Source organism: Lolium perenne, chromosome 1 (genome assembly GCF_019359855.2).
Source record: "Lolium perenne isolate Kyuss_39 chromosome 1, Kyuss_2.0, whole genome shotgun sequence".
In the NCBI taxonomy this organism is placed as follows: Eukaryota; Viridiplantae; Streptophyta; class Magnoliopsida; order Poales; family Poaceae; genus Lolium; species Lolium perenne.
In genome coordinates, this window is record NC_067244.2 from 58,647,895 (window position 1) to 58,672,130 (window position 24,236).

The 24,236-nt window shown below is 43.9% G+C and overlaps 1 protein-coding gene across 1 annotated transcript; it reads right to left on the reverse strand.

The window, feature by feature from the left end:
* Positions 1-11,117: 11,117 nt before the first annotated feature.
* Positions 11,118-14,447, reverse strand: LOC127294551 (putrescine hydroxycinnamoyltransferase 1). Its single transcript, XM_051324394.2, has 2 exons — positions 13,921-14,447; positions 11,118-12,367 (listed from the first exon to the last, which is right to left on the reverse strand). The coding sequence occupies exons 1-2, from the start codon at positions 14,347-14,349 to the stop codon at positions 11,486-11,488; spliced, it is 1,311 nt and encodes a 436-aa protein (XP_051180354.1). The 5' UTR covers positions 14,350-14,447; the 3' UTR covers positions 11,118-11,485.
* Between the last annotated feature and the right edge of the window lie 9,789 nt (positions 14,448-24,236).

Consider the following 24,236-nt stretch of genomic DNA (forward strand, 5'->3'; position numbering starts at 1 on the left):
GACAAGGTTGAGAACTAGGAGGAACTTGTTTTTTAGTATTTCGCAGATATGTCCGTATCTCAGTTATTTCTTCTTAAATTTATGTTGGCCCTTCTACATTCAAATTAGTATTCACTTATTACTGACACCACCACATTTGAGATATGTCGGTTTGCAGGAGCTTCCTCTTCATCCGCCCAGGTGGCGAAAAAGTTCATTTCCAATGATTGATGTAGAGTATTGTTATGTGTTTGGTTTTATCTGAGAAATTACGGTTTCAAATGTTTACTTGGGCTTTCATGCCTCAAGTTAAGTCCAGAGAAGGAATTGGCAACATTGGTATGTATCAATTATTACACGTCTATTATTTAGTTGATACATATGAGAAAAGGAATTTGGCACCTTTGGTATGCAACATGTAATGACATTACTTGTTTACTATTTAGTTGAAAGCTTAGTACTATCAATACTAATAGAATACACTTAGTCCTATTTCTTTTTGCACGCGACCTGTTTCCCATGTTCTCCTCCACTTCTTTCTCTGTTCAGCTTCAAGTTTGGTTGATGTTTCAAGTACATATGTATCTCTGAAAAAAATGATTTTGATTCTATTAGATATACATGCTCCTAATACTTATTTACTCAGCTCTGCCACTGATTTTACTACCCACGGGAATTACCTATTCCAGGATAAGGACATTTATATTTGTTGACATCCACTGGCATACACATCCACAAGCTACTCAAATGGGAACTCCCCTATTTTTTTTAATTGTAGAATATGTTCAGGTTTCACAAACAAAAGCATATCAGTGAAATGAATGGATTTGCTTAAGTGCCCTTATAGAAATAAGATACAAAATACTTTCACATTAGTGATTTTCTCTCTGACAGTTGGCTTTCCTTAAATAAATACTGGTTGATGATAGCATGTGATTTCTGACACATCAGATGTAAGCAACTCTTCAACCACGAGTGTAAATGTTTTTTTTTACTTCTTTATAAAGAGTTTGATTCCTAAGTAGAATGAGGGACTAAATGTCTACTACTCCGTCGGTTTCAATATGTCAGATGTACTAAATGCCAACTAAGAAGTTAGCATTTAGATAAATAAGTATGGTTATAAATTCTTTCAGAATCTTTAATTGAATTCATGTATTGCCTCTTTTCCAGTTTACATATTGGTTATCCTTCGGTGTTTTGAACTTGGTCCTTTTTCATAGTTTGGCTCGCAAATCCCCTTTTCACGATTTCTACTTTACAATGGGGATTGTCTCCAAGAATTACAAAGAAATGATTACTTGGGCTAGGAGGCCGGCAAGGAGGCGCTTGTGGCAAGAGGAGTGGGCCGAGGTTGGGTGCGGCTAGACCGCTGCGATAGGTCTATGGCGAGTATGCTCGAGCTTCTAGCTAGGTGAGCGTGCATGGCAACAAGAGGACACAACTGTGCCGCTCTCCGTCATCCTGCTGCTCACCTCCTCCTCTCACTCCTTTGTGTATGCACCCATGGGGTAAATGTTGATATGCCAATTGAATATGCACCCAACCTCGGCCCAACTTGAGGAAATATTTTTCAAGTGGCAGTGTGCAAGGATGCACCATGTTAAGCAATTACGATCTAGATATATACCCTCTTTCCACTTCAGGTTTGTGCCGAATTATCATGTTTCACGTTTCCCACTTCAGGCTTGTGCCTAATTATCATGGATCATGTGATATATCTACCTCCATGATATATGGTTGGACACTAAAAGAAAAGGCTTTTTTTTTTGTTCAACACATGCTTATGCTCTATCTCTAGGCCCATCTATCTCAAGGGTAATGCAATGCTGGTGAGTTAGTCTCTTCTGCCTTGTGCTTTGCTTGTACATTATTTAGATTAACAAATAAGATAGCCTGGAGCCCTGGACGTTTGGATTGTTTATACTATGTGGCATCCGTTACTCTCCAGTTGTTTGCATGCTATCTGCTAAGTAATATATGTAGCCTTCGTTATTCTTTTTTTCTTATTACATCGATATAAAATATTCTCCACATTTGTTTTCTTACCTTTGCCTTTTGGGATACCCGATGCTTAAATCAGGATATGCACATCCAGTTTTTTGATCAATGTTAAGGATTCATTAATATATATTTGTATTGACTAAGATTCCCCATATCCTTCCATTCTTCAATAATTTTTTTGCACTTGCTCTCCATACTGGAAAACTAAATATGTACATATGCAGGTAACAACTTGATGTGGCAGATTTTGAAGATCATATATGGAAGGCATATGGAGAAATTTAGGAGCCAAAATGTACAAGTTTAGGAGTAACAGAGACGAGGCTCATTGAAGGACACACACAGGTGCAGGACGAGTTCTCCATCCAGTGGCGATCTGCATGGATGGAGACGAAACTGAGATTGGGTTGTGGTTGGGTCTCATTTCGACAAAACTTAAGTTCAGGGTTACCGACTGCAATGAAAAATTAATCACTGTGTTGTATTGTTGGCAATGATGTGACAAACTGCTGGATACCTGTTGGACTATTTTGTATTATAGTTCTGAATTCGAAGAAGTTCTAATTTAGCAATATGACAAGCCAAGTGTTGGGGCCTTAGCTGAGTTTGAATCTCTTTTCTGAAGTACCTTGTTTGTCAAAGCATGTCCGGGAGAGAGTGAAAGGGAGAAGAAACAACAAATACCTACCTTGTGTGGCATTTGAGTCGCGATTTGACCGCAAAGGACCGGTGAGGAGGCGCCCCAACCACTAGTGTGGATTCATCTTGGAAACAACTAGTCGTTTAGTATTTAATTGATTTTTGTTTCATTGATTATCATTTGTGTAATAAACCATGTCATATGACTTTGTATTTGTTTTATGAACTTGGTTGTTATGATTCTGTGCAATCATCTCGGAATCAAGATATGAATTTATTTGTACTGTATTTAAATCCTAAAAATGCAAATATTGGTGAAAACTGCCAAAAATGTGTGAGGATGCGGACATTTGCATGCTGCCGTTGGGTCCGCTGCCACCCGCAAATGGACCGCGACTTTTTCCTTATCCATGGGCCGGCACATCCTGACCGTGATATCTTCAAGAGCCAAAGTCTTTTCTTGCCCACCCAGCCATAAAAGCAAAACTAGACTCTGGCACACTAAGAAAAGATTACTATTGCTAACACTTGATGCGATTCGACCTGTAATTTGATTTGCGTTCTTGATGCCCACAGGCCGGGAATCGAGAGCCCCTGCATGACACTGATCCTGCCCCTGCCCCGTCGACGGAGGAACGGGTCGCGAGGAGGGCTGTGCTCGTTGGTGGCTACTCCTGCTACCGTCAAATGGGCCAAATCCCTGTTGTTTCTTTAGTGAATGATCATGGGCGGGGGGGGGGGGGGGGACGCCCCCCTCCCCCCACCTGAACTGAACATAGCTCCGCCAGTGTCTCTTATACATTAAGTCGATACATGTAGAAGCTATTTTAATATCATGTAATCCATATATTGTTTTTTTGCGAATGTAATCCATATATTGTTCAATAAATTAATTGTCAAAGTTAAATCAAAATTTTTAATCAAAATTGTTGAAGTTGGTCTTGCTGATCCGGATAGAACGGTCATTTGATTGTTGAGTTGGTTGTCTCTTCCGTTAGAACATAATTTTTTATCAAAAATGGCAAATGTGATCTTGCAGGTCCAGATAGAATGGCTGACTTGATATAAGAGCGAATCCAGGAGAAGCAACAAATTTGACTTTTTGTATCTCTATTTGTAGAGCTCTCTATAAGATTTTCTGCTTCGATTTGAACTGATATTTTGGCAAATTTCACTCTCTATATCTCACTCCCATATATTATATTAATTATCCTTAACTACCAAATCTTTGTATCTCTCTACCTCAAAAAAAAAATCTTTGTATCTCTCAAACACAACATAATCTCGACACATCAGAACCATTAACATGAACATAATGATAAATGGTCTACACCGATATTTATATTATTATATACTCAAACTTTAGTCGCTATTTTATTTTGAACTTCTTTTTTAAAACTAAAAAATCAACTTTTACAAAAAATAGTATTTTTTATTTAGTTTTCCATTTGATTTTTTGTTATTATTAATCTCTCTCTTCTATCCAAATACACTTCTTTCAAAAAATAATCCAAATGACAGCAGGCGCTACCCCTTTCTTCTCCCAGTCCCCCACACAGAACAGACAACAGGCACCGCCCTGCCACGACCACACTCTCCCCTCCCTCCCTGATGTCCTCACCTCCCTCATTCCCTCCTCCGGTGCCCTCCTCCTCCGACATCCCCTCCCCCATGGTACCCGCTACGCCCCCTCAAAATCGAGCGTGGGCTGGAGCTCCGGCACGCGGCCTGTAGCTCGACTGTGCGGCTTGTAGCATGTCGCGTGTCCTGAAGCATGATGGCTCGGCATGCGGCTCCCTGGACTCCTCCTTTCCTCTGTACGCTCTGCCATTCTCCCTCATGGGAGTCCGCCCGTGCTCCTCTAGAAGGTGGCGACAAAAATCCGGTGGCTGTGAAGGCGGGAGGTGGAGGCGCAGCAGAGCAACAAACCGAGGTGGAGAGGGCCGATCTCCTCACCAGGCAGCGGCGAAGTTGAGGCCGCGCGCGTGGAGGCGTATCATCGCTGGTCGTGAAGAGACGGGGCAAGGACAAATCGGAACTGAGCAATGGAAAACACAGAGCAATTGCTGACTCTGCCAGCGGGAATTGCAAGAGGAGGAGAAACCGGGGCAATAGAGAGGTAGAAGCAAGGGCAAATTAGAGCTAAGGGGGGCAATGGGAAGGCGGATTCAAGAACATGTGGAGAATGGTGTAACTACTTCTTTCTGTTGGCGCTGCTTCTCCGTTGCTGCTCTTCTTGTGATGGTACTGCTCCCACCTGCATCCTTCTGTGGGCATTGCAGGTCTTTTATTGCTGCTCCTCTGAATCTCTAATGGTACTGCTCTTTTTTGCTTCAGTGGCTCGTGCGGAATGGCAGTGGAGTGCGGCTCTAGCTGAGTAGCTGACACTTAACTGGTATGTTGCTCTTCCCTGTATGGTTAATGTGAAGCACTCGAATAAACTATGTAGTAATCTAAATCCAGTACTAAACTATGTAGCTTGATATATATATTGAAATTCTTAAAACCTGATCAGTGTTGTTAGTAGTTTAGTTCTTCTACACAGATTTGAATTAAAATTAACACACTAAGGAAACCAGAGAAGAACAAATTTCGCTGACACAACATGCCTCAGTGAATCGTGCCAGCTTGTTGAAACTTGATATGTTGAGATGTAACAAAATGATGGATCCTGCTAGCTTGCTGAGAAAGAGCAAATAGTAATGTTTAAATTGGATCTATTTTTGTGCTTACCGAACCTTGTTATTCAATCTTGCTGGCCCAAGAACTTTGATCATTTTGAGGAAAATCTGCATCCACAGAAAGCTACCTTCCCGAAAGAACAGGCCAAATGTACATGAGGCGAAAAATACAGATCTGCAGAAGGCCCCTTGTGAAGACCTGCAGGAAACAAACAAATAAAAAGAAACTAAAGAACGGATGCTCAACAAATTATGGTAGCACAAATGAAGTTGATCCAGTATTTGTTATTTAAAAAAGATGATCCAATACAAATAGAAAAACTGGAAACATCTGCAAAGAAAAAGAAAATAAAACAGCAAGGTCAACAAAGGGCAAACAACATCAAGTCATAAGATGTTTAAATAAAAGAGGAAGTGCCTGGAACTTGTAGTTATCTCACTACACAACACCTTGGTTTTGCCCCTACTTTTCCACAGGCTTTTAGGGAGAGTAGGCGAGTAGCACACCTGGAGCAACGACCCCAGTACTATCCTAGAGTGTGTATGTGTGGAAGTTAAATTTGCTTTTTACAAAAATCCCAAAGGCAACTGTCAGAAAACCCAAGCTAAGGATCACAAGTTGTGTGCTTCAGATTCATCTAGTATGAGAACCTTGGACCTGTTAGTGAAGTTTGGAACACTCTAACTTCTCTCATTCAAGACATATAAGAACATTCTGAACTCTTTGCATTTTCTGGAATACTTGTTCATGACTGCATACTGATACTGATACAATCACATGTAATTGCAAACTGAAGGCATGGAAATGGAAATTTGTTTTTTGTTTAACGTGCCTGTACAAACATGAAGCCAATTATATCTTTTAGATGGAAAGAACTAATCCTATTCAACATTCCTCGTACCTGTGACCTCCCTCCCATATTTCTAAAACATGTGGTTCTTCCTTGTTAGATTACCTGTTTGAGAAGCTAAAAAAGATGGCATGCAAAGACCATAATCTGAACTTGAGGTCTAAAATTTGAAGAGAAAAGATAATCAATGCATTAGACAAAATGCTTCTATGGTCCTGGTATCAAATTATGAACACATGACTGATATGCAAAGATCAATAATCTGAACTGGAGCTCCAAGTATGACAGCAAAACTATAGAAATGTTTGTAAGCTCCCTATAGCTTTGTTGGTTATTGTAGTAGGCCTCCCAAACTATAGAAACAAAAGCCGCGGTTTCCGGCAGCTCACCTCCCAAACGACCATGGCATCTCGCTGGGGCTCTTCTGCCCCTGCTGAGCGTGAAGGCCGCGTCGTTGGCACACGTCCTCCTGGCAGTAGCGCACCTCCCAAACGACCATGGTGTCCTGGCTGGTGCCCTTCCACCCCTGCTCCGTGTGAAGACGGTGGCGTTTGCACATATCCTCCTGCCGACCTGCGTGAGATGAGATCCTCCTCCATCGTCATCTCCAGTGGGGGTGTTAGATTCTGAATGCTAGGTATTCATTGTAAACAAAAATGCTAAATGCAAGAAAAGAAAGGGGAAATTTCAGAAATTAGAAGCTAATCTGCTACCTTGTCTGCTGATTTCTCACAATCACCTGAAGGAAGTTGCGTCTGATCTATATACTCTGCACTAAATCTTCGGCATTCGTTTGAAGACACCTGAATACCCCCGACGCCAGCACTGGTCATCTCTCCTTCATTGATGGGGAGCTTCCTGCCGCCGCAGAAGTCGCGGCATCAGCATCCGTTCGGGTGGCCACCTGGTTCCACCGCTGCCTGTCCACCTCGTCGTTGTCCTCTTGACCTCCTCCATATCAGCATCTCCTTCCCCCTCCTCCTCCAATTACTCCCCATCCATCGCCATCTCGGCTGGATGTGCTCCTCATACGCGCCCATCGTTTGCGTTGCGGCTACCACCAACGCGAGGTGGTCCATGGCGGCGGTACCGCCGGGTCTTCCGTTGGGCGTGTAGGCTGCTCGGGGGCTGTTGCGTTGTGCCATGGTGAGGGGAAAGGATTGGGCAACGACATGGAGGTGCGGGAGGATGATGTGCCTCTCGGGCTCTGCCTAGCCCGCCAGCTATGCATCCCTCTGCCGCCGGCGCCGGCCCAGCAGCACCACCATCAGCACATACACGCACACCACCATGACCGTCTCGCACCATCACGCAGCTCGCTGTCGGAGGGCAGGACGGAGGCGCGGGAGGAGGGTTTGTCGGCCGGCAGATTGGAGTGAGGGGAGGGGCTCGTGGTAGAGGAGGGAGCAGCGATTTGGAGGAGCTCCTGGATTATTCGTTGGGGGAGTGGTAACTGTCAGCACCGCTTTGACTGGGCACGCTCGCCGCTTTGACCACATGAGAAGAAGGCAACCGGGATGGCAACCGGTAACCGAAGGAGGAAAAAAATGAGGCCAAACCAATTTGATGGATCTACAGTTACCTATGGGGTAAATGTGGCATACGTGTTGTTAAACGATTGGAAAAAAATAGCTCGTCTACAGTACCCAGAGCAATATGGAGGCATGAATCTGTTTAAACTTTATATAGGGTATAACTAGGAAAAATACCCGTGCGTTGCATCGGGAGAGGGAAAAAATCGCGTCATTACAAGTTAAGTATTTTCACAGGCCTATTTCATATAAAAGTACAAAATAAGAGGCTAAATTACATAATTCTAAGAGGCACTCCATCGGTCCAACCAATGCATAAATTTTGAAGATCGTCAGCTTACATGTTTGCACACAAAATAATTAACGAATTCTAGCTGCTCGTCCAGTGAACATAGCTGACATTATAGATCAAATAGAAGAAATGGTCTGAGCAGACAACATTCATCCATCATAACGCTATAGAGTTCAGTCCAGTACAGAGTGGATATCCATATTTTCGTTTCGCTGAGCAAGTTCTGTGGGTATGTCATTTCTCTCATTATCAGCACAAACACCAACGGAATCATACTTACTATGCATAACTAATCAGTATGCATGTACTCGTTAGTATACATGGCACACCTCGAGCTAATAATAAAGGTAAACATTCTTCAGGATACCTGCTTAATTTCTTTTACGATGATGCTATAACTTCATTCTTATTGAATACTTACCACATATGGAAGAAAAATAAAACACAGAGTAGTATACAGCTAGTTTGTTCTCATGAAGAACATATCGAATTAGATGCTTTATTTAGTTTAGGGAGCGGTGTTTTGGAACATGGGTGCATATGCTCCCTATATTTCGAAATGCATCTTACATATATTTTAAATTTTTAAAAAAATTGAAACTAAAAGTTCGCACGTATATCTTCACGTGCTACGTGCTCACAAAGTCGTTTCATAAAAAATCGACTTATCATGTGACATGTGTAAAAAAGACAAAATTCAGTGCTAAAAATAATGCTTTTCACAAGATAAACTTTCTCTTTTTTATATAGACCACACAAAATATTGGTTTTTGGTGAAACTTGACGAACACGTGTATATTATGGAGATGTACATGTACAATTTTTTGTTCAAATTTTTCGACATTTCAAAATATGATGTTTTGGTAGAGGGAGCATACGCACCCGGGAGCCGAATTGAATTTCCGCTTTATTTCTTCCCACTTACATGAGCAGAATAATTATGTTCTACCCATGTTTGAAAGTTATTAATTTGTGTTTCCTACATCACCGAAACATGAACCAGATTATTCATTGGTATAACTCCCAATCCAACACACTTCAGATAGTAGATAAGCCATCTCAGATGGACTTGCATGTAAGCTAAAACACATATGTACCACCAGGACCTTCAGATAGATTTACATATTTTTTTGGATAAATATGTATGTAAGCTAAAACACATATGCACCACCAGCACCTTCTGATAGATTTACATATGCACGTAAGTAATTTAATTTTTGTGATACTGTAGGCAGACAATAATTGTGCAAGATTAAAGAAGGAATACCTGGAAGGAATACCTGGTTCAAAATCGATCTAACCGGAAAGCAGCATCCTCTTGAATGGCAGCCACGGTGCTTGAATTAGAAAGTTATTCCGTAGCCAATGCTACCAATGCTGAAGCGGCATGAATTCCATCAACTGGCAGCAGCAGCTCATCATTTGATAAATTCAAGAAAGTTGATGCTCCGTATTGGCTTGGCCTAGATAGATAGCATGATTGCAGTGCGGGTAAGGGCAGCAAACATTGCAGGCGACCATCCGGGGCGGCATTTTTCTTAATCAGAGACACAATCATACGGCAATTCACTTGGTTGGAATCCGGCATTAGATGCAAACGAAAGTACATGAGGCATTGCAACAGTTTCAGGATTCACCCAACTCAAGATTTTCAACGCGAGGGACGGAGCGCAGACTTACCAGCGGCGTCACCAACTCGGGTCAACAAATCGACTGAAGTCCCCCTCTTCTCCCCAACACCTCAACCGTTGAACTGGGATCCAAATCCCCACCAGGCTGACTCCTTTCCCTCAAAGACGCAATTCTGGCCGTATGGGATTGACTGGCCTTGCCTCGCAGAAGATGAACCTCGATATATCCTCATTCTTCTCCATGGCCAGTTCAAGAAGCACTCTCCATAGGCCATCGGGGATGAGAACGGCCTCGAGGACCGAGGTCACCGGGACCGACAGCGCAAATCTGGACCAAGAGCACGACCGGTCGGCCTTGATGGCCAGCGTCGCCACGTATTCTGTCCGCGCGGCCATCTCTGAGGTGGGAGGCGGCATAGTCGAGGCAGCGCCTGAGGTCGGGACTCCAAGATGCATTCCCATCTCGCCAGGTAACAGGGTTCCTCCCGGCTTCTCCCGGCCTCCCGATGGACGGCGCCACTCACCTTGGGTGCGGGGTTCGTCCCCTCCCGATGGTCATGCGTGCGGAGAGCTACGGCCCATGAGCGGGTTTCTTCCGACGGCGGCGCGCAGGGAGATGGATTGAGCTGCGATACGGAACCATCAATCTACGCGATAGAGGAGGAATGGCGACAGACGAAACGTTATCACTTACCGGTGGCAACATCTGTAATATCTACTAAACATTAGGGGCAAATTTAAAACGGACGAAAAATTAGGGGAGAAACCTTCCGTCGGTATATAGATATCGTTATGAGCGGTCCGTTTTGCGGGTCGCCGTTGGAGAGGCTGCAGATATTTTATTTTTGAGGGGTAAGAAAAATATAAGTGCAAACAATAGTTTAGTATAGTTTTGAAAAGAAACTTGGGCATATAAATCCTACCATTGTGCACCTTAGCCAAAATCAGATAACACAGGCTAACCATCCGATAATAAAATAAGAAAATAGATAGCCCATGCCCCAACCGGCCAACAAGTAAAACTAAAGGAAAGGGCCAAGGCAAACCTGCATGCGCTGCACTACAGGCCGCGCCCAACAACAAAGACGATCCGAAGCGGGCGAGGGACATGAGTCCGGCACCAATCCTAAGGATACAGATCCAACGGCTATGGACTTTACTAAGAGTTAAGCTAATTTCCAGTATACTGAGAATTAGCAAATCCGAAATAATAATATTTGCAAAAAGCGATCCTTCGCACACGGTTAAGTAAACCATATGCGCTGATCGTCTACCTTTACCTGAACCATGTGATGAGCCATTTCAGCGGTATACCACGTGTGATGAGCCATTTCATTTCAGATGTATGTAAAGGTTCTGTACTAGTGTGATAGACGAAATATTATTGTTGCACACATCAAACTTTTTTTTGATAACTCAACGGTGGGAAGCAAAAGCCCCCACCTGAAGTCCTTTTCTCACTCTTTATTCCAACATGAAAACGGCCAGGCCGCTGGGAGGTACAGAGAGGTACAGGGGGGGGGTACAAAAGGGGTGAGAAGAGAAGTCCAACTCGAAACAGAAACACACACTCATCACAGGGCATTCTCCCGCAGCTGCAGCAGCCACGCATCTACTGAGTGTCGCGAGGCGCGACGGGGCAGACGGTGAAGCCAGAGCTCGCAGTGATCCACCAGCATAGCAACCATGCACCGAGTGCGCATCCGGACATCATCAAAGACCATACGATTCTTGGCACACATCAAACTTACAAGAACAACACACTTCAACTCAAGAACACATACACAGAGCTAAGCATATCGCACACATCAAACTTTTGAGAGATGAAAAGCTGCCGTAAGAAGGGGGTGCTGATTATCGTCGGAATTGCAGTCGGCTAGAGCACGGAGTGCTGCAGGTTGGCGTACAACAACCGCTTAAAGTCACTGAGAATTGCGGCCTCTGCACACACGATAACGCGCACGCCGCCGCCGTCTTGTGGCGAAGCGTCCATCAGGTGCACGAAGCCTCCGTAGTTTGATTCAACACGCAGCGCCGCCACTGGCTTCCCCCAACGGAAGTCCATGTCGTAGAGCGGCATGCCCAGCCAGCTGATCACCCTCAGGTCCGTTGCCGGCAGGCTTCCCCGAGCAGGCCGTCCGTCGATCTTGGCCAGCTCGAGTTGGTCGACCGCCGAGCGCACCACCTCGTCGTCCATCCGGCCAATGAGGCCTCTGATCCTTCCCGCGACGGAGGCCAGGCCGCCCGGGGCGATGATATCTTGTGTCTTGCCTGCGGTGGCCAGGATGATGACGGCGTTGCCGAAGTAGCGGTCCAGGAGCGGCGGGTTGAGGCTGCGCCGGACGTTGGCCGGGAACACGAGCCGCGTGGTGGAGCCCGGCAGCAGCCGTCGGGCCAAGCACATGCACCGCCACATGTGCGCGCTCACGGCGCAGAAGGTGGTCGCGCCACCGCAGATGCGCTTGAGAGCGGAGACGTGGTCCTTGCCGAGGAGGAAAACCTCGGTGGCGACGGGGCCCGACGCCTCGGATAAGTTTAGCGATGGGCAGAGAATGGAGAGGGCGTCGGGACGGACGACCGGCGGTTCACGCGCGGACAGCAGGGCCCGGTCGTGGCAGGGCAGGTCCACCACGGCTCTCTCGCCGTCCTTGCAGAAGGCAGTCCATGCCCGAAAGAAGTAAGACGCAGCGTTGCCGTCCACGGCGAGATGGTGCAGCGCCGCCCCTATGGCAACCCCACCGCACCTGAAAAAGGTAACCTGCAGCCGGAATATAAGTTGTGATTGACCATTGAGCACCATGACAGCTACAAACCATGCTTTTTTCAAGTTTCTTTTGTCTCTCAAACTTTATATGCTCTCCGATCCATAACTACTGTTGGGATTTCAGTTTCGATTTAAACTAAAATAAACTAAAACCCCAACACTTATTATATATGGGAGGGAGTATCTAATGAAATGGAAACTTTGCATATCACTGAAATATTGTTGTGATTGAGCATTGAGCACCAAAATAAGTACAATAAACTAGCAGACTATAACAAATTAAATAATACTATATTTTTACTTAGTTTGAAGAGAAAGAATAAAGGAATAAACGGGAACTGTTGGATAACAGCAAGCTGCAACACAAGCTTCTAGGTCACTTGGTGCTTTGTGATAGTACAAAGTGAGGTATTTACTCATAAGGTAGTAGAGAACATGGTTTTTGTGCTCCCGAGCTCAAATGCTGTTGGTTCATAAAAGAATTAGAAAAAATAGAAAATAAATTAAAATAACCTGAATTTTCTGTAAGATGATTATGAACATGTGTACTAATACCATGCCAAAAAAATTCGAGAAAAGATTTATGTGTTGGTCTGTGCAAAAAAGATAAATCTGATTGTTGCAACAACAAATCTAAATGCTCCAAACAACACCAAATTTTGTTATTTTTGCATAGACCACCAAACATGTCATTTCAAACCACGATGTTGCTTGAAGTTCGAACACATTCTCACGTTCACTGTAAAAAAAAATCGGATTAAAAAAAATTATTTGCTATTTTTTGTAAAAAAGTTAACGGAGAAAGAGCATACCAGGTCAGGTTCAGATGTGCACTTTAGGCACTTACTTCTAACTATTGTATATATTTTCGATAAGAATGAAGATAGATGACATGGCAATATTATATATCGCGCCAGGAGTAGGCTTTACTACTGAATTTGGTAATGCACGCCTTTTTCAAAATTTTGTTACCTCTCGAACTTTATATGATATTAATTGAAACATTACAACTAGACTGTCAAATCCATATATTGTATTGTGTGAGAGATTGAAAGCATGAAAGTTGGTTTAGAAGAAAACGAGCTAAATTTGAGAACCAACCTAAGGTTGGGTGGTTAGGAGGGTGTTTGTATCTCAAGCCCACCAGAGTTCAAATCCTAAGTTTGATATATGTGTATCGCATAAAGGTGAAATATTCATTCAGTGGAGGCGACGTTCCCGTCAACAGCGAGACGTGTATGGTGACTTCGTCAATTTCAAGATCCAATCCAAAGGTGCTCATAGGGGTAAAGTGTGCGTGTGTGCGTTTATAAGGATGAATATATATAAATATATATAAGTGTCCGCGTTTGTACTGTTTTTTTTAAAGAGCTAAATATGGATCTTGACGCACCTATGAACAACACAGATAGGGGTGTTCACCGGCTGCTCAGAAAGTCCACCCTAAGATAAAGCATGCGTAGTGCAGTGTGTGGCTTCTTGCAGGTAACTATACGAGTTTTGATTTGATTAAAAGAAAAGAAAAAACTAATACAGTATTACTATACCTGGATGGCGCAGATGATAGGTGCCGCCTCGGCTGAGTTGAGGTGGGGAACGAGCAGCCTTCGTAGCTCCGGCGACGGCTTAAAGTCACTCAAGTCTTCGACGGTGAGACTAGAGGTATGGGCCACGAGAAAGAGCGCGCCCTGGCCATCGCAGTTGATCTGCAGCCTGCTGTCTTGGCCGACGTCGAGCCGGCCGGCAAGAGGGTAAAAGGGGACGAGGGCCTTGCTTAGCGCCGTCTTGAGCCTAGTCACGTCGAAGAAGTCGGTGGCGCCGCTGCAGGAAGGACGGTAGAAAGAGACGAGCGGGATGTGGCCTCTGTTGGCGTAGAAGAGGTCGAGCGGGGAGAGCCATAGGGCTCTCCTCGGCGTCTCCGTACTCGGCGTCACGAGGCAGGACTCTGCCACCACCACTTCACCTATTCGATCCATCTCCTCTCGTCTTCCTCCTGGTGTTGGAGTAGGCGAGTAGCAATAACTAGTGAGGATATTAAGCAATGTGGTATGGGAGCTGACTAGCTAGTGAGATGAAATTGACGGGCCGGGAGCAATTATATATGCAGCTGGACATCCGAAATTGGTGAATGGAACCTAGGTGCGCGCGCACCCGTTTACGAAAAGTTCAAAAAAATGCTATTAAAAGTTTCCAAAAAATGTCAAGTAAATTTTTGCATGTAGATATTATGTTGATACTTACTCGTGTGTGTTTTCACGGAAAAATACCATTGTGTGTGACCTACACAAAAATGACAAACTGCAAATTCCTATTCCTGTGAATAGTACAAATTCCTGTTCACTATTCTCATTTAGACATTTTGTCATTTTTATGCAGGACACACACAATAGTATTTTTTCGTAAAAACTCACACGAGTAAGTATCAACATAATACGTACATGCAAAATTTTAGTTCACATTTTTTTGAAACTTTTAAATAGCATTTTTTTTGAACTTTTCGTAAACGGGTGCGCGCGTACCCAGGTTCCATTTAGCCGGGTCGGCTGGACATCGTCCTAGTTTTATTTTTACTAGATTTAGATGTGCGCCTTGGCGCACGATCCCGTGAAATCCGCGTCGATTTGCATTTTTTATAACACCGATAAAAATAAGTTGGGAAAATGAATAGCATTTGTAAATTTGAATTACCCGGTGCAAAGTCATTAGCTCGTGTTGAGCATGGATCTAACCATTCTGTGGCACGAATGTACAATGGAACCATATATATACATGTGTAGGTTTGCATAACAGAAGTCACAATCTGTTTCTCACGAGTACAAAATGCAATACTTTCTATTGAGGAAGTATATGTTAGAAATATTTACAGAACTAACCCTAATTTTTATTTATTTTCTGTGGTACAAAAAGACATCCAGTGTCCAAAACATTTGAGTCACTCCAATAATTGTGACTATCCAAGTGAGTGCTTGGAATATCTTGAGATAAATAGCTGAAATTGAATGATAATTGGAGTCTTTGGTGACACCACACAGAAAATATTATAGCAATAAAAGCAGAGTATTGTAAATTAGCAACAATATTTCACTTGATATAACATAACATGAAACTCAATCTGATTGACACCATCTAAGTCTCACATTCTCACATTCTCACAAAAGTAGCCTGTGAATGAAGTAAAAGCTCAACATCACAATAAGAACATCTTATCTCAGTGTCACCTCTATAGGATCAGAGGAGTAAAATGTAGTCTGCAAAAAAGAAGGGTATATTACATCAAAAGGGTAAGGGAAATAAAGAAGTGAACTGTTTTATTGAGTAAAAGGTCAGTCTTCAGAAATCAGAACCTAGCGCCAATGTGTTTGCTCATCTTCGGGAGCTGTGGACACAACTGTGGTATCTGATCCTTGACTTATTTTCTTACGGATAATATCAAGTGGGTTTGAATCTGACGATAGATTTTGAGAAGACTCTGGAGGCCTACACAAGGTCTTCCAGGACTGGGGTTCTTCCAGATTTCTTGCCTTGCACCCTCCAGTTTTACCATTACATACTGTCTTTCCTGACTGTTGTCCTGCTACCTCTGTTGCTACACCGGTATTTCAGTTCAGTTCTTACTTAGACTTGTGATTGATATGAATGATTCTTTGTTGGGAATTACGATATGATAAGTTGACCACGCATCCTAATGGAAAGTAACTGGTGTCTTGTTGTTATACTTAGGATGGCGTCGATAAATAAATAGGTGAGAGTATCGATCTCCCCCAATAGGGCATCTACGACATGGAAATCATGAACCAAACAGTCGATTTACAAATCAAGAGCTACCTTTTTTTAAGTTGTGACAACACAATACAAAAAGGAGAAAAGGTAGCAAGAGGCCATGCATGGAAGGCATAAATCAAGAATAGTTATAAGAGGTTATTTGAGTTAAGGTAAGGGCCTCACTATTTGTCGGTGATTGATGGCCTAAGGGGGTAGCTGTAAGTGAATTATCAATGGTTCTGGCACAAGAAGTATCATGTATCCCAGATCTTTCTGCTCCCTCTGTTCTAGTGGCTGGGACAAAAAGGTATTCCAATACACATAATATTCTAGCTCATTATTTGAAATAATAAATATTTCATGAGCACAATGTAATGCCATTTACTGGACACATTCTTTTTCCCCTCAAATCGGGATACAAGCTAGAGGGCATCTGAAAATTACTTGCAAGTGTACGCTAATTTTGGGTCCTCAGATTCAGTTACTCAATCAAGAAAGTTTTTAAGTGCATGTCTACTCACATGCATAACAATAGAATGATTCCGCTATTTTCTTATTTACACAAGAACGCAACAACATGATTGCAATTATAGCACTCTAACTTCGGAATAGTTGCAACTGTAGTTTCAGAGACGGAAAAAATGAACTGTTTAGTTAGCAGTTAGAAGCTTTGCTAGCAGTAGGAACAATTAGTAGTGACCACCTGAGCCTTGTGCTACATTAATTTCTAGGTTGAACAATTAGCAGCCAGCAAAAATTCAGTCAAATAACCAATTTAGATAGGTAAGTGTAAAAACAAATGTAGTCAAACAGAAACCTGAATCTTATTGAATGCAAGACCCTCTACATCTCTGCTCAATCTAAATATTAAAAGTGTGAACAACATGCTTGGATTTTTGTTGGCAACATGGTGGAGAAGGGCTGGTGGATGCTCACCTCGCCTCGTCACTGTCATTAGGTAGAAGAAAGGTGTGGCTTAAACTCCCAGCTCAGCATGTCTTCTGCCAGGGATTTCGTTCAATTTTTTTTTGCTTGCACCTCCTGCACTGCACTGCACTAAATCAAGGCAAGCAAGAATCAAATAGAGCAAACCTAGAGAGAGAAATTTGGGGACTTCTAATTACGTTTGATCCTAAAAAAGTGTCAGAAACCATAGTCTAATTATGTTTTATAATTAACTCCTTCTAATTTAATCAATTCATTTAGCTACACATGCATGCGACCTGTATGTGCTATGCAAAGCAGCACATGCGCGCAGCAGCACACCACGCCCTTGCATGACTGGGTAGTGCGGGTTGATAAGACAATAAAATAGAGGATGTTTATGCAAAATTGTATGTCCGACATTTATTTAGGATCGGAGGGAGTAGTAGACATCAAAAGATATAGCCACCCACTAACTCAACATAGAAGAAACAACAGAATACAAAGGCGCACCAGGCTGCAACACACTGTGTTAAAGGACTAACATGCAATAGATCATGATTCCTATCACTCAAGCATCAATATAAAAATGATCAAAGGGGATGATAATATATTGTTGAAATAATGCAAGAATAAGGTAGTTTACAAAGCTAACACGGCTATAATGGAAAAAAAACATTTGTTTCAATTGTTGATTGGTTATATAAGGAACCAAAGATGATAGTGGTTGTTAAAGAAAATTAATCCAAAGACATACGAAACCTAATACTGCAGATTTTAGCATAGCTTCTTGCACACAGTTTCCCTAATTCTATGCATACGAGTCACGGTGGAATGCAATTGTGGTCAAGGGATTTCAAAGCCTATGTAGAGGAAATCTAGGATTCATGAGTTTCTTACCAAGCTGATAAACCAGAAGAACCTTCCATCTGCGGCATCTGCCATGCTGCCGGTTTCATGTGCTGTTGATCAGCACCTCCTGCACGAGTATGCACTATGAGCGAGGTAATTAAGCATTCTGTGTCAAAAGAGGAGTATAAATAAACAATATAGTTTGCATGTGTATGTGTCATAACACATCAATCCTTACAAAGAAACAACGTGACCAAAGGCAGTAGACTTCACCACAAAATAAGATAGCATGCGTCTGGTCCTCTTAATTTCTACTCACAAAAATTTAACACACTAACAAAAGGAAAGCTCGGAGAAGTGGATGGTCAGAGACAAACCTCAATCCAACTCAAAAAAGATGGTGAATAAGGCTTAGAAGCTCTGTGCTGCAATTGATAAAGGCCCCCGTAACGAAGCACCTAACGTGGTAGCCAACACCCTGCAAGCCAAAGAAAAACCAGAGTTTCTAAATCTCCAGCCCTACTTTAAAAAACCGAGGTTTCAAGAATAAATCAGGGAACAAACTGCCATAATATGTCAATATAATAAAATCTAATTAAGCGGATAGAGGGAAATTCAAGTGGTAGAAAATAGTGATATAACTACCGATGAGATCTGAACTCAGTATACCTTGTGACATGATTCATACAAAAAATATTCACAAGGCGCCGTGCATTCTACAGGTCGTCCTAGGATCAATCACACACCGATCAAGCAGAAAATAAATTGTTGCTGAGATGTGGGATGTCAGAGTCACATGACACACATCTGGCTTCACATCTCTGTCTGCTCCATCCTCGTCTCCTTAAATTCTCCCAAACATGTTGTTGGCCCTGTTCTATCTGAGGAAAAAATCACAGCAACCAACAAGCATTACAAATGTGCGATCAATTAAAAACTAAGAATTTGGACTACTAACGAATTGGAAAATGGAGGTATATAAATAAGAGAGGAAGCGGGAAGGCTAGGAGCACCTGTCCGAAATTCGTGAAGGAAAAGCATACATAGCACTGATGGCCAAATTATATGCATAGTCTACTTTAGTTTTGGGTCAACCTAAATGCCAAATAGAAAATCAATGGCTGGCAGCATCTATGATGGAAATTTCAATTTGCACATGTACCGACTCCATTATTAGAGCACAAAAAGATAGAAGATTCCTAGTGGAGGCAGAAAAAACTTGCAAGATTTAGCCGTTGTCACTGAAGGCTGCTTCCCTCACAGATATGGGTAAGAGAAGGCTAGGTCGCCTGCACCTTCTCCCATCGAGACAATGTCCTACAATCATGAAACCACAAAGCCAAGCTGAGTATGGTACTTACCATGAAAAGAAAAACAATGAGAGGAACAACATCTGTTCTGGCGAGGACCAAACAAAGCAGAAAAACAAGGAAAATTATACACAATATATTGCTATAAGTTGGTGTAGGAATCTCCAGATCACAGTATCACACTATAAAAGTAGAAGAAACCGAGTAGAAAAATTGGAGTCAAATGGAACGACCTTACTATGGTTGGAGGCTGTTATCTGGATGCGGTAAGATGCCCTGCTATTGATCAACGCAATACCCATGGCTGCAACATCAATTACTTCTGGAATCTCGACCTCATGTGCCTTCTCCAGCAGCAAGCACATGGTGAGTCCGCAACGCCTCTCATTGGCTCCACGACCTCGTCCATCTCAACAAATCTGTAAAAAATAAGAACACTACTGGTGGACAATATTAAATTACATTCAAAGAAAATTATCACTTTGGAAGGTGAACTAATGATCAACCATTAGTGTCAGACTGAGTTCTTCAGTAGGTTCACACTGAAAACCAGATCCAATACTCATGTTTTCACTAAAAATATCTAATCTGGCACCATCGCTGATAAACATATTGCTTGACTCCTGGTGAACCATACATACACGCTTTTCTCAAGAATTAAAGATGGTAAATTCTTGATGTCTACAATTTGCAAATACAACTGCAAAGCATGGTAATGTTCCGAGCCAATAAATATGGTAGAATCTATAGGAAAAAGAAGTGCTTACCTCAGATATTAGATACCATATCAACCGTGTTTATAAAAAGCATGATTTAATAGATATAATATTACACATTTTAGGTTATATTATTAGATCACAACAAAGAGCTTCTGACCAATTTTGTTGTACTTGCGTAACTGTTGGTTCAAGAACAATAGGATGTAAAAGAGCAGCATACCTCCAGGACTGCTGTTTCACTACCTTACTTAAATAAGCCAGATTATCCCTGTGGCCCTCTTCTTTCCCTCGACCGTGGCTTTCTTGGTCTTCTCCCAAGAGATGATGCATGATATTTGTCGATCCTTGCAAGGAATATGCAGGTATAAGAAGAGAACACTCAAGGGAAGTATAGTTCAGTGTGGGCAGACGTACATGTTTCTGGCCTTGCTGTTTGCTCCCTTCCCATGGTTTGACCACTACCAATTTCAGCTCATCTAGATGCCTGCAGCAAAAATGCTAGTGACCAAACCTAACTATAGCTTACTCTTTAGAAAATAGTATGCAATATGCCTGTGTCAAAATGATACCTTTGCTTCTATATCATCAATTCATGCTCAGTATGGGAGCCGGTAGTCATAAATGACATCAAGAAAATGCAACTATATTTGATGTTCACATGATTCAGTCAGTGTGTCCCTTCCCTCAGCATGCTCCTCGCCGGCATCTGCGGCTGGTTTGGGTTTTCGTTTGGCACAACAGTGGCATGTTCATTGTTACTGAAAATAAATAGAAGTATGGAACATGAGAAAACAGATTCCTACAAATAAATAAATCATCGTGTCAATGTAGCAAGATGAGTATATGCTCGTTCTTATTAGAAGCAGAAGAAGAACAAATAATGCAATCCAAAACTAAAATGTGTAGCAGTTTGTTGCATACAATGGTTTGCCTGAACGGCTGAACCATAACCTCACATTTCAGAAATTAAAGATTTCTACACTTTTGTTTTCCTTCACTTGAAGTACAACCATCTCAGCTATCTCGCAACACATGCATCAAGTAAAGCTCCTTCCACGCATCAATTAAGCTGAAGTACTGTATAAACCAATATTTCTACCCTGTAGGATTTTTGTCAAACACCTTGAAGGCAATAAACAAAACAGAAATTACTGCACAAAGCAAGATGAGAACCTGTGGGGATTTGGGAGAGAGGGGTGTGCTCCAGATATTATTGAGCTGAGAACGGTAGCGGCACCATGTCGTGTTCAGGGCGACCTTGGCCAAATCAGCCGTGACTCAGCTTGGCCGTGCCTAGGCATTTCCCCTCTTGGCGGCGGCTCGAGCTCCTCTCCACTGCTGCGCCACAACATCCTTCTCGTCAGGCTGCACGACCTTGGCGAGGCGGAGGCTGCTGCAGCCCGAGATCCTCAGCGCCCTCGCGCTGCCGGCGTCCGGACGCGTCTTCCCGAACCGCACCACTTACAACTGTGTTGATGGCCACCTTGGCCGGGAGGATGGCGAGGCGGAGCAACTATAAAAGGAATAGAAGTATGGAACATAAGCACTTGAATTTTTAAAAATAAATAAATGAATCATCATATGGATTTAGCAAGAGTAAATCCTCATTTTCATTAGAAGAACAAATTAGTTAAGAACCTTATTAGCCATGTATATTCCAGCCACACTACCATTTCCTTGCTGCTAGTTTCATAGGTAAATAGGCGTGCATTCCTAAATTGAGAGCCTCAAAGTCTATAGTGTAAGCCCAAATGCCGTTGGTTTCAGAGAGGTGTTCACTGCTACATTCCAGACTTTGAAGTACTCCATCAGAATGAGAAAATCCTAACAGGAGGAATCACTCGGTTATGCACTAATGAAAATACATTATCGTAAGGATCTCTCCAACACATAGGAAAAAGAAAGACTGGAATAACAAGGAGCAACAGAGAGTGTGTTCAAGTGCACCATCTCCTATCTCCTCCAAACTGCAAAATTATTATGTATAAAATTACATGAATAGCTGTGCTATTATTGATATTCAGTTGAGAATCCACGAATTAGAGCGCACAAACCATAAGGGAACATGCAAACTCTGCTGCTCTCGGGATTTTAGTAAACCATTTAACCAAAATCTAAAGAATATTGTATACACCCTGCTCTGGAGTAATTCATGCCAAACAAATAATTATTCATGAAACAAAACTAACAAACGTTCAAGCCACACATCAAACATACAAAGCCGAATCAAAAGGGGGAAGTCGAGAAACATGACCAAATTGGCAGTAAGGAGGCAAATGGATTGGAGGCTCATGACAACCGCATCGAATCTTGAAGCATCCATCCCGTCTCCCTCTCTTCATTGCCGAGGACCACCACCACGCGCTGCCACTTCCTGTCAACAATAATATTACCTAGAGTTTTCATCAAACACCTTGTGAGCTTAACAAAAACGGATCTGCACCAACATATAAAGTTGAGATTTTCTCTGTTCCTTTGAGAGAGAGAGAGGAGAGAAAGAGATGGGAGATGAGATAACCTGCTGGTCTCCTTTGAAGAAGAGGAGGAGGAGGGCAGGTTCCTGTCCTCCTCGCAGCAGTCCCCAACGACTCCGTGGCAGCGCCGGCCCGCCCTTGCTCTTCTTCTCCATCAGCAGGTCGGGATCTGTCCTGCTCGCGCCCAATGTCGGCGCCCAGCTCGCCCGGCACGCGGCGCTCGCGCCCAAGGCCGGCGCTGCTACCGCCCGACCATGGCGACGACAGGAGATTGGCCGGCGGCTCGAGGGAGCAGGGCTGGAGGCGCCTCGAGGCGGCGGCCGGCGACGACAACGGGGCAGGGGCGAGGGCGGGGCGGGGCCGCAGTTGCCGCCATCTCCAGGCGCGCGCGGCCGCAGTTGCCGCCGTCGCTCAGGCGCGTGCTCGCGCTTTCCGTCGTCGCCCAAGCGCGCTCGGCCAGGCGCGCCTTCGCCGCCGTTCTTCGGCGACCATCGCCCCTTGCCCGGGTGGATGGAGAGGGCGGCGGCGCGAGAAGGGCGACGGGAGGAGAGGGAGGGACGCGGGAGCGTGAGGTGGCACTAGGGTTTTCTCACCCGCGGGAGACGACCGGGAGGAGACATGCTGCCTTTTCCCCTCCTTCCACGCCAATCATATATTGCCACCTGGACCAACCACTGGAGATCAAGCGAGGCAATGCCCAACCGGTGAGCGCGATGTGTCTATCGTGGATGGCCTGAGGAGGCCCCTATGGGGGGCATCCTTTATATCTTTAGATTTTGAAAGAACCTTACTATTAATGACCAATTGATCCAACGACACGGGGCCCCTCTCGTGGAACACGTGATATGGCCCGGTGGTCCGACCTTATCGACCGTGATCAGATCTATCCGTCCATGGCACATACTCCCTCCGTTTTTTAATATAAGACGTCGGGGCATTTTCCGACAACCCCAAAAACAGCAAAATGTACAAAAATACCCCTCCCACTTGTCGGAAACAATTCGGACTTTGAATCGATCGTCTAGATCGCCTCCGCCCAGCATCATATCCATCCGCGCGTCTCGCGAACTCTCGATTCAATCCACCAGCTGGATTCCGGTGGGGAATTGATGGCAGAGCTCCCGATCCACTGCGTCCGATCCACGCGCGTCGCCGGAATCGATCGCCAGGAGCCAGGCCGCTCCAGAATCGATCGCTAGGAGCCAGGCCGCTCCGGAATCGATCGCCAGCAGCCAAGCTACACCGGGATCAATTCGACCCGATCTAGATCCGTCGCACGCCGCTCAGCGCCGCCGCACTAAGCTCCCTCCCCGGCGCATCAAAATGAGACATTTGACCACACTGCCGCGTCCCTCGTTGCGGGCCGCTCCACCCGGTTACCAGGAGGAGAGGCACCGAAGCGCCGGTAGTCCAGGAGTTCAAGGCTGATGAGGGAAGCCCTGCTGGCGGCGAGGAGCAGGGGCACTATTCCGGCGGCGGTCGATCTGTATCGGTGGCGGAAGGTGGGGTGGTGCTGTGTTCGGTCGCGAGAGGAAGCTTCGAGGGAGAGACGAGGGAGACGGTCCCGATTTTGGCAGGAGGGCATTTTTGGAAACCCGCAAGTTTCGTGAACGTGACAAAAGTTGGCCTAGTTTTCCTTAACGTCTTATATTTCTGCACGGAGGGAGTACAAATAACTGTAGGACGGGCGACGTAAATAGTCACTGGGCGACGCAAACGGAGAACAACTGTTTTGCTTCCGCGATCGAAAAAAGCGTCTTGGATCTATTAGAGTATATTAAGTTTAGTTATATTAGGTAGTTTAAGATTGTACTTTAATTAT

What these genes read in the sequence shown, in the direction of transcription:
- LOC127294551 (XM_051324394.2), bottom strand. Translation starts at nt 14,349, where the DNA reads ATGGATCGAATAGGTGAAGTGGTGGTGGCAGAGTCCTGCCTCGTGACG. An exon ending in CTATCATCTGCGCCATCCAG is followed by an intron (nt 12,368 to 13,920) that starts GTATAGTAATAC and finishes TTCCGGCTGCAG; the next exon opens with GTTACCTTTTTCAGGTGCGG.